Raw genomic sequence first — 11,188 nt, 5'->3', positions numbered from 1 at the left:
ATGGTCGACAGCGGTGGAAGAAGTCCTCACATCTTTTACTTTGGTTAAAGTAAAGCAGTTTTAAATATATTGTTAGAAGTATAAGTCCTGCATTCAAAATGTTAACTCAATTTTTATGCTTTTGAACTTTTATTTAAGTATCAAAAGAAAAAGTACTAATGCAGAATGAGATATTTCAGAATCATACACATTATAGAAATGGATCGTGATTATTGATGCATAAATGTGTTCATTGCTTTCACGTTGCAGTAGGTAAAGATGGAGGTTATTTTAGTTACTTTATATACTGTTAACTTGTGAATTTACTAGTCAAGGTCAATTAAGTCTTTCCCTCATTAATGAAAATATGTAATTTATTATCTGCAAACTAAGTCATCAAATAAATGCAGTGGAATAAAAAGTACATTTGCCTCTGCAAGCTGCATGTTCCCTCCTTTGTCAGATGTAATCCTGCATGTGTGTTATTACAGAATACTGATTTATGTATTTGTAGTTTTCTTTTACTTTAACACCCAACAACTAATTCTGTGTTTCACCAAACCCTGTAGATTAAAACTCAATATTCAGCACAACTGTTACCTTGTGCTCCAATAAAAACAAAAAACACAACTCCAGGTTTCCTTTTTATTTTACCTTTTTACAACTATGCACATTGAGTTCATTTTAACACAATTAATTCAGAGATTGATCTGCAGTTTGCATATTAATAACATTCAAACTGGCAGCTCACCAGTTCTTAATATTTTTATTCATTTTACCCCAGAGAGGACACCAGGCGATGAGCGATCGATTCCTTGCTGCCAGACGGATCCTTCATCAGTTACACACAGAGAACAAGATACAACAGATCTCAACCTGAACCTGATCTCATGGTTTCTGTTACAAGTTTACACAGAAACTACTGAACCTAGAAGAAAATCAAAAGGAGCAGGGTTTTTTTCTAGGGAAATGTCTGCCCTTAAACTTAATTTAAATTATATCAGAAATTAGCTTTTACTTCCACTTGTTTCTCTTTTCAGTTGTGCCCTTTTTAAATTGAGAACTAGAACTGACAAATTTATGAGAGAATATAGACATAAAAGTTGACTTATAAGTTATTTTTTTCACAATTACAATAAAACTGGAAGTCCTTGTTGGAGCCTACAATCTTTGGTTGAGAACCACAGAAGTTGACTGTGTTAGTCTAGATTTTTAAACAAAACAATACACAGTACTGTATGTGAAATACAAGCTGCTCCAAAATTACATTTTTTGGTTGCGATGAGGACTGAAAAATATTTCTGCTTAACATTTTTTTTTACTTTTGTGACACCAATTTCCAGAGATATTTAACTATTATGGGGACAATTTATTTTCACCTCCCCAAAATGTGAAAATGAGACGTTGCTGTCTTGGTGAAATATGTTAGGATATAGTGTAGTTACCGCACTTAACCAGCAGAGGTTAGTAAAACACTCTTAAATAAGGAGCAGAATTGATGGTTCCTCCACAAAGCAGCTTGGACATTAAATGGTAAAGTTAAATATATGACAACAGTATCTTCATGTGTGTAATCTGTTTCTCTACATAAATGTTTACAGTTAACTCGTTCATACACATCAGCAGGTTTAAACTCATAGTATGGCAGGAAATCAATCTGGGCAGTAATAACCGTTCTCAAACTGATATAGCCACAACAAAATCCGGACTTCTTGCTTCCTGATGCTGCAGGTCACTGTCTTTCTGGGGGTTCACTGTTCAGTCTTTTTGAGGCTGAAAGTGCTCGGTGTCCTGTGGTCTCCTTCACGCTCGACTCACTTGCGGCCCTCGTGGTTGAGCGACGCCCTCTCCATGCGTCTGTACCAGTTTTTGACCTTGGTGTTCGCCATCATGTCGTCAAACGCCTGCAGGCCCTCCATCACTCTGAGGACGCCATACACGGCCTGTAGACAGAGGAAAAACGGGGGGAAATGTTGACCCCAAAAAAACAATCTGAAGCCGCTTAAACAGTGAAGTGAGGTCGTAAAGGCTGCAGTGTCCATTATGCACAACAATATTTTTAGAGGAAAAATAGAGAGACATCAAACGAGGTTGAGAAATGTCAGGTTTATCCTCTGTAGATTAGCCATTATAGGACATCTTAGAATCTGTTTGCCATCGAGGAGCAATGAGTTGTTCAAAGATGTCAACTTACGCTCTAATTTCCAACATTCTGACATTTTATAAACTAATAATGACACAATCAATCAACACCTTGTATACCAACATGCCAAATTATCAGGATGCTAATATGCCTAAAGTTTGCACGTTAATATAGCTGCTTGTTATCTATGATCACAGTTATGCTAACATTTAGTATGCTAACTTTTTAGCCTGTTAGCATGCTAACAAGCTTAAAGTTAAGTTTGCACGTTAACATACAGTACATGTTTACTATTAGATGTTAACTACGATCACTTTTATCTCAAAAGGCAGATATTAGTTTTAGAACAACTCTGTCATGAACTAATGTGTTGCGCAAGTGGACATTTTGCTAGCATGTTGGGATCACTTAACTAATTAGCATTCATCCTCTGGGGCCCAAGTTTCCATGACCACATTTTCTGGAAATCCATCTTTATGGATCTTTAATCCATCAATAATTGTTGTGATTTTTCACGAGTTCAGGTACAGTGGGCGTAAACCCTGCAGAGAGAGACAGGCATATTTCCTCACCAGGTCTGCCAGGTTGGGTTGATCTCCACCCATGAACTTCCTCTTCTTGCCGATGGCTGCCACCCAGTCGTTGACTGCTTTGTAGAGATCCTGCCTCACGTCGTCCTGCAGGTTGTGTCTGTTGTGTCAAAAAAGCAGAATAATGAACGCTTTGATATTCTAACATTGACTTAAAAATACAAAATCTACAAGGTCGAACCCATTAAGCAACTAAGAAGAAACATTTCCATAAACCAGAGATGCAGTTCCTCCATCTTAGAAAATTAAGCTGGACCGACGATCACTGTAAGATATTTCTTTATGTGTAACTCACCTACTTTTCAGCCTTTTGGAGATGAGATACATGGCCGCTGCTCCGACATATTTAGCAAAGAAACCTTCGTAAGTACCAAACTTGCCCTCGCGCACGATGTAGTCGAAGGCAGACAGGGCCTCACCGGTGGTTCGGTACACGTTGGGAGATATAAGATGCACAAGCCAGTCATCGGCCCACTCACGCCACTTCATCTCCTCTCTGACAGCATGAAAAGAAAACAAACACTTTAACAATTTACATCATAGTAGTAATGAGACTTAAACGTCTTTTTACATAGTACAACTGTACTGTAGGCTGAGCAAATGTGGGCCAAACAGAATCATTTGGGACAGAAATTACTCAATATAAGATATTGTTACTAATATAAACAATTCCCTATGACATCCAGTTGTAACTGTAGCCACTGGATGACAGCAGAGCCACTGAGTGCAACCTTTCAAAATAAGAATCTGCTGATGGTTCTGGGCTATGAATTTGATCTCTGGTGGTCTGTGTGTGAGCAGCAGGTCTGGACTTACTTCTGCATTCCCTTCTCGGGGTAAACCACCGCGATTTCGGCTTCACTCAGCATCACCCAGTACTTGTTGGAGTACTCTGTCACCTCCTTTCCTCTGTCGTTCACCGACTTCAACTCCGGGTAGCAGCGAAGGATGTCGGGGACACTTTTGTTACTGGATGACAAAGGTTCACATGTAAAGGGTCAGTGCTGCCAAATGACAAACATATACAGTACAATGTATTTTCTCTCTTACATCAGTGGTATCTATCCATGCAGATAGTTTTGGTTATTTGCAATTATAGAAAAGGTAACAATTGTTTCACTATCAATAATTTGCTAATTATTTTCTTGATTAATCGCTTTGAATGTAAAATGTCAGTTAGTCGTTAAATATTGCAAGTTAGAATTTCTCACTGTCCAAGGTGACGTCTCCAAACTTCTAGTTTGGTCTGACCAACAGTCCCAAACGCAAACAGATTCAGTTTACCATCATGTATGACAATGAAAAACATAAAACATTTCTATTTGAGGGGCTGGAACCAGCTACATTTTTGCATTTTTGCTTAAAAAAAGACTTAAACCATTTATCGATGATCAAACCAGTTGCCAATTAATTTTCTGTCAGTTGATTAATCAACTTTTGGTGCAGCTTTACTGTTAACAGTGAATTCTGTGGATTGTTCAGAATACCTGGGACTTTTTATTTTTTTATTTAAAGACACATTTCTGTATGTTTTAATAATTTTTTGGTGTTTTGAACAAAATCTAAAATGTAATCGCCTTCATTTTATTGGGGTGGAAGGGTGAAATCACAGAAAGAGATTTAACAAAACTATTTATATGGCTGAATATCAAAAGCTATTGTAAAAATAAATCTACTCATGACTCATATTGTATAAAGCTGTATATAACTAGGAGCATTTTGCGTGTTCCCCTGCCCAGGATAACAATTATCCAGAGAAAAAAAGAGAAAACATATTTTCAAATCATATGAGGAAAGTTACTTACTTGCTGATTAAATATGTCTTGAGGCAGCTGATGATGACGGACGAGTCATTCAGTTGCTGCAGATGAGCAAAAAAAGAGAAAAAAGACAAAAAGACAGAAGGTTTTTGTTTGAAAATGACTGCACATTTGTGGAAGATATTAAAAAAAATATATTATAAAAACCTTTTAATTACAACAGGACAAAATGTTCTTATTAGACTGGAAAAGCCTTAAAGCAGCTCTCTGGTGTTGTCTCGCATATTTGATTTCCAAATCAAAGTGACTGAGAAAGATTTTTTACTTCATAAGACTTTTTACTGTTGCAGTAGAAAGGTGCGCAACTTTCAGCAATTCTCTTTCCCTCAGTGTGAGTTTAGTTTAAAGACGTATTTTGGTAGTGGAAATGCCAGAAATAGTAAAATAACACTCCACTAAATGCAAATGGTTTTATTTTGTAACCTCTATCTGATGTTAAGAAAGAGATCCCATAGTTCTCCTCTTGAGATTTAACCGTCTTACCACATCGCTATCCACCATCAGGATGGGAACCTTTCTGTAGGTCGACCACTTGATCTCCTTCCTCATCACCGGGTTCACCTCCACGATCTCATACGGCAGCCCGTGGTAGTCCAGAAACGCTCGCACCTTGCTGCAGAAGGGGCAGGTCTTGTACTGGTACAGAGTCAACTTCGGACCTCCTCCTGAATCCTGGAATGAAGCAGACGAGGGGAGGGGAACCGCCATTATAGCTCATCTCATAAAGGCTGATTCTCGCATACAATATCTTCCAGTTTTTTAGATTTATACTAGATTTCCAAAAATACTGCCACACCCAAACATTTCATCGATGTGTGACTGATGTTGAACATGCCTTTCAAAATGTACTCTGTGGACTAATGGATTAATATGCTGCTATAACAGCAAGTGCTAACACTAACAAAATGCCTGAAACGCAGCAAAATTGCATCACAGAAATCCGTATATTATGTTTGAGGCCATTTAGAAACAGTCACCATTACATTGTTTGTCCATAGAGAGCACTGTAGATAAGGGAACAGAAATTAGATGTGGTTTTTGCGGTAATTTGGTTGAACCCAGGTAGTACTGCAAATCTCACCTCAAGACCCTTACAACTTCAGTTGATAGTGTTTTAATGATGCAAACAAATTTGCAATTAATCAGATTATCACAAACTGCCACACAATGCATATAAAAGGTCTTGGGGTTAGAAATTCCAGCCCTTGTGACAACGAGGGCATTATGATGCTGTAAGTACTGGATGTAAGATGTGAACTGTAGACTGTTATAATGCAGGTTGCATGGAGCTTATCCTTTGCCTACACCAAATTTAGCACACATCACTGATGTATTATATGAAAGTAATCCGTTACACAGCATATAATTCATAGCAGAATGTGGGAGATACACTGTTTATTTTGTTGTTGTTATTTTAATTTTCCTTAATCTTACGTGTATTCAACTTATTTTCTTGTATAAAACTTGAAAAGTTCAATAAAAACAATATTTAATGCCCCTCAAATGTAGTGAATTAGAAATAATAGTAGCATAAAATACAGTACAAGTGGCTGTCAGGTGTACTGAGTACAGTACGTTACTTGATTACATATACTCAGTTACCTCAGTGCATTCAGGTGACCCTATCTGCAGACGTGAAGTTAGATAACTGCTGTCAATGGAAAACTCCCACCAGAGACAACCAGGACACCGCGGGCCGGGCTGACTGTGTGGCCGCATAACGGTCACCAGTGGACGGACTCACCTTGCTCTCCTCCTCGGCCAGGTGCTGCTGGACACTGAACTTCACAGTCTGGTATAAACCCACACCTCCACCGAGCAGGAAGGCACAGCCGAGCACTCTGCCTCCTCCTCCCCGCAGAGAGGACAGCAGTTTGGAGCGGACCCCGGTCCCGCCGGTACCGTACGCCCTCCTGGACCCCTGTGCGCCGACATTCCCCACCAGGTAGGAGACGGTACCGGACCGGCGGGCGGCCGGAGACTCCAAAATGTTCCAGCCGACCTTACAAAGCGTTCTGGCGCAGGCGGCCGCCATGTTGCTTTTACATAAATTCCCAGGATGCACCGCGAGCGATGAGGAAACTGGGATATGTTGCCCTCAGTCGAGCCTGTCAGGCTGCGCGCTGGGCCACAGGGCCGTGCACACTCAAAGTCTGAGACCAGGGCGATAAAAGAGGAACCTTTATAATCTGTAGGGGCATGATGGAAACCTGTTAGCCCATGTTTATGCCACTCACGCATTAATTTCACATTTGAGACTTTTCCCATTGATATTTGGACAAACCAAGAGGAAAACATTTTAAACTTAAATACAGAAGGCCTACATGTTAAACTTTCATGTGACAGCACTTACTATGGTTTTGAAGGCATCTCAAGAGCTGCAACAGTCAACCAAGGATCGCAGCTGGGAATGAGATATCGCTCTGTTTTGTATGGTATATCCTCAAATTTCAAGGTTTTGTCATCATAATGCTCTAGTTATCTACTGAACTGGTAGTTTTATAGTAAAATAATGATGGCTTAATTTTTTCTTGCATGACAACATTAGCACAGCATTCAATAACTCCAACAAAGCAATAGTTAAAGTACAACACTGGTCATGGGTACTGTATGTATACGGCTTGCCTTGTAATTAGATTTTTTTTTAAAATTCTATATACTTCTAATTATTTATCTAATTCTTTTTCTCTATTTATCTGTACCTGTTTCTGCCCGACACCTGAGTATTACTTCTGTGGATCAATAAAGCATCAACTTATCTTGTTTATCTGGTTTCTGTCAAATCTGTCCTTATTCTCTTGTTGAATGAGAACTGAAGGGAGACAGACACGCCAATGTGTAGCCTACAATTTAATGCAATCAAACCCAAAAATGTAGAAGACAGGGTTAGAGAAAAATGTGAAAGGGATTGAAATATATCCAATTTACAAACATAGAAAACTGAGATAAGCTATACAATACTCATACTGTTTACATTTCAACATTTGTTTCATATGTGTATCTTATATCCATCAATCTATGTTGTGCTGTCAATCTGGGTTCAGGTTGTAGTGGCAGCAAGCAAGTATCTTTTCTCAGCCGTGTTTCCCTGGTGGTCCTGGTGGATCCGGAGGTACTCCCAGGCCAGATGGGATGTGCAATTAATCCAGTTTATCCAATTTCTTCCCTGGGTCTCCTCCCTGTTGATCATGTCCAGAAAACCTCCAGAGGGGGTAATTCATCTAATTCAGACACCCAACCACCACAACTGACTCCCACCACTATCATCATGTATAATTTATAAACTGTGTGTTATAAAGAGTAGTGGTCGGGCCAATATTCAGCATTTTTCCAATTATCGGTATCAGCTTATTATATATTATATATGAAACATTTTCTGTTTGACAAAAACAAGGTCCAAGGTCCACTTAGTAGCTTCTTCTGGCCCTTTCAACCTTATCTCATGGTCTTCATCGACATTATTGTCATGGAAATAGCTCATGTGACAAAAATCAAATCAAATCACATCAATTTTATTTATGTGGCCCAGAATCAGACACATTGCTTCAGTGGGCTTTACAATCTGTACAGTGTTCCACATCCTCTGTCCTTAGACCCTCGATTCCAGTGAGGAAAATCTTGCCATATCGAAAAAAAAGAAAAATCCCTTTTAACAGGGGAAAAGAAAACCTCAGGAAGAGCCACAGAAGAAGGATCCCTCTCCCAGGAAGGACAGACATGCAATAGATGCCACATGTACAGTACATATAAAAAGTATTCACCCCCTTGGATGTTTCCCCTTTTTATTGCTTTTACAAATGGAATCATGGTCAATATGATTTGGCTATTTTGACAAATGATTAATGTCAAAAGTAATGTCAATTAATTAAAAATAAATAGTAAAATACGTGACTGCATAAGTATTATTCACCCCCTTCGAGTCAGTATTTAGCAGATGCATCTTTGGCCACAATCACAGCACTGAGTTCGTGTGGATAGGTCTCAATCAGGCTTGCACATCTGGATGCTGCAATTTTACTCCATTCTTCTTTGCAAAACTGCACAAGCTCTGTCTATATAAAGATTTTGGGGGGTTAAACTTAAATGTCAGTGATTGTAATTACAATGTTGGTATTGTTCTTTTGAAGGATAACAATGAATTTGCTATAGCCTTATAGAGAAAGTAAAAGAAGGAGAGGTTCAATGAATTAAAAATGTCGTAAAAAAGGTTATGAAAACACGAACAATGTTTAAAACTATTATAAACGTGTATTAAAATGTATCTGGAGTCTGTTCAAGAGTCTGTGTCGCCCCTGCGTCGTTCTACGTGTGGTGCGTTCAGGAGCGTCGTTGTTCTGAGGCGCTCTGATTTCTCCGACCGCAGCAGCAGCAGCAGCAGCAGCGTCTTGTCTTGGTGAAAGCGGAGATTCCCCTCATCAGCCAGCAGCAGCAGCAGCAGCGGCAGCATCCATTTAAGCATCAGTGTTACAGTGGTCAAATCACCACATCTTCCCCCGGATTGACCACTCCTCATTGGGATGTCGGCGTCGAGCAACGGCGGGGATTGGAGAGCCGATGCTCGAGAAGACCTCTCCGCTGTGTTTTTTCGAGCGTGACTGTGAAGGGAGCGGGGCGGCGATGGATGAAGGCAGGGGGAGACAAATAAAATTTTGATAATCGCTGGGTTTAGCTGGCTAACGCTAGCACGCTAACGTTAGCTAGCCCTCAGTCAGCTCGCAGTGGGTTGTTTTTTTTCTCCCTCCCCCGTTCACTGACCGACGTGGTGTTTAAAAAAAAAAAACACTCCTTAATGCTTTTTTATATTGATGTCGAGACATGCTGGAGCCACTAAGGACATTTCTCTCAAGGATAAAGCACCGTAGCTGTGTACTAGCCTCCCAACGTTAACGCTCGTTAGCTAACCCATTTTTTAAAAATTATTATTCGTTATTTTTCCCCGTGAAGAACAAGATGCTGGCTGAGGAGGAGTGTGTCTAACGGTGAACCTGAACTCGCATGGATACACACTCCATGAAGGTCATGATACTGAGAGAATGATCATGCTGGAAAAACAGGTAAGGAAAAAATAAGCTTGGAGTCAGAGGGTTCATATTCAAATACACACCTGAGTTCATTTGCATAGTGGTGATTAGGCGTTAATTAGAGGTCTCTCACAGCTCGTGACCGAGCAAATGGTCGTGCATCAATGGGGATTTGTGCAGTGATTCTTCAGGTGATCAATATCTTTTCTATTGATGACCCTGCTGCACATATTTCCCGTCATTATAACCTTCCTACCAGCTCTCTCTCTCTTTCTCTCTCTCTCTCTGCCCTGCTTAAAGCCAACCTCTCTCTCCCACTGTCTCTGGAGCTGCTGTTTGTTTTGTGAAGGCATTTAACCTGTGGAGATTGGCTTTGTAGTATGCCAAATTAGGTATGAAATAACAGCATCATGAATCTGTGCTTATGATTTGATAATATAATAAACTTTATTTATATAGCAGCTTTAAAAACAGTTTGCAAAGTGCTTTGGCAAACAAGCAAAATCAGCAACCTCAGGAAGACAATATTAAAAAAAGAAACACTCAACGGTCGAGCCAAACACAAGGGAGCCTATTCCAAGACGAGAAGGCAGAACTGAAAATGTAAAAACACAAAAAAGCAATATGAGTCATTTCAAGTAAAAGGAATAAAAGCCAGAAAGAAGGCAAGATGAAAAGAAAGAGCGAGGAAAATTCCTCACTCTTTCTTTTTCTGTGATCTTGCCTTCTTTCAAATACTGCCCATCACAAGTCTCCAGAGCCCAAGGTGACATCTCCAGAGAAAAGAAGCACATCATCAGATTTGACAATCTTGAACCAACATGAGAAGATTTGGCCTTTTTGCCTTAATACATTTCCAAGAATTGTATTATTTTTTGTCAATACATTTTCTGTGTCGTACAGGGGCTGGGCAATACCTCAATATTATATTGTTTTCGTGATATGAGGCTATACATGGTGTAGATTTGGGATATCGTGATATAAGTGTTGTATTCTCCTGGTTTTTAAGGCTACATTACAGTAACGTGATGAATTTTCTGAATTTACCACATCCCACAATCCAACAATGTAAAACATTGTAGCAATTTACATGTATTAATCACTTTTTTATTGGTCATATGTGAGCAGATTGTAACGTGACGTGAAAAATGAGACCTTCCTCATCTCTTTTCGGTTGCCTACGCAAGCCTGTGGAAGATATGTTTAAGTTGTTTAATGCTCCTCGACTGTGGATTTCTATGTGAAGGACTCGCTCTGCTAACAGAGAGCAACAGTAGCTAATGTTGGTTTAGAAATGGAGTCTGCTAACATACACTAACGACCATCTTCCAGCACAACACAGAAATTCTGCACAGCCCCTTTAAAAAATATCTAAGATATGTGAAAAATTAGTGAAAAATGCTGACCACAAGTTCCCACGCTCCAAGGTGATGTCCTCAAATGTCTAGTCATCTTCTACCAACTATTCAGAAAGGACATTTCTGCAAAAAGCTGCAAATCCTCATGTTTGAGAGCCTGGAATAAGAGAATTTGGCATTTATGCTCCACATTAATCTATTGAAATGGTTGTCGATGAATTTTCTGTTGATTTATGAATGCATTAACCCACTAATCCTAACAAAACTAAAGTCATTA

The 11,188-nt window shown here is 39.4% G+C and overlaps 2 protein-coding genes across 2 annotated transcripts in view; one reads left to right on the top strand and one right to left on the bottom strand.

Annotated features, from left to right (window-relative positions):
* Positions 1-610: 610 nt before the first annotated feature.
* Positions 611-6,587, bottom strand: ptgesl (prostaglandin E synthase 2-like). The gene is made up of 7 exons (XM_073465973.1): positions 6,277-6,587; positions 5,016-5,204; positions 4,518-4,573; positions 3,529-3,681; positions 3,008-3,208; positions 2,695-2,812; positions 611-1,922 (listed from the first exon to the last, which is right to left on the bottom strand). The coding sequence occupies exons 1-7, from the start codon at positions 6,565-6,567 to the stop codon at positions 1,794-1,796; spliced, it is 1,137 nt and encodes a 378-aa protein (XP_073322074.1). The 5' UTR covers positions 6,568-6,587; the 3' UTR covers positions 611-1,793.
* Positions 6,588-9,529: 2,942 nt separating this feature from the next.
* Positions 9,530-11,188, top strand: part of LOC140995923 (ral guanine nucleotide dissociation stimulator-like) — a 55,696-nt gene continuing 54,037 nt past the window's right edge. Inside the window, exon 1 of the mRNA XM_073466088.1 lies at positions 9,530-9,586. Coding sequence (XP_073322189.1) covers positions 9,566-9,586 — 21 coding nt within the window. The 5' untranslated portion in view covers positions 9,530-9,565. The remainder of the gene's footprint in view (positions 9,587-11,188) is intronic.

Source organism: Pagrus major, chromosome 5, assembly GCF_040436345.1.
Source record: "Pagrus major chromosome 5, Pma_NU_1.0".
NCBI classification, from domain to species: domain Eukaryota; kingdom Metazoa; phylum Chordata; class Actinopteri; order Spariformes; family Sparidae; genus Pagrus; species Pagrus major.
This window is presented reverse-complemented; position numbering and strand designations above follow the sequence as displayed.

Bases quoted from the DNA above. Each gene is read 5' to 3' on its own strand.
- ptgesl (XM_073465973.1), bottom strand. From the start codon at position 6,567: ATGGCGGCCGCCTGCGCCAGAACGCTTTGTAAGGTCGGCTGGAACATT. The intron at 3,682-4,517 runs GTAAGTAACTTT...TTTGTCATCCAG, and splicing joins AAGACATATTTAATCAGCAA to TAACAAAAGTGTCCCCGACA. The intron at 1,923-2,694 runs GTGAGGAAATAT...CTCTGTCTACAG, and splicing joins AACCCAACCTGGCAGACCTG to GCCGTGTATGGCGTCCTCAG.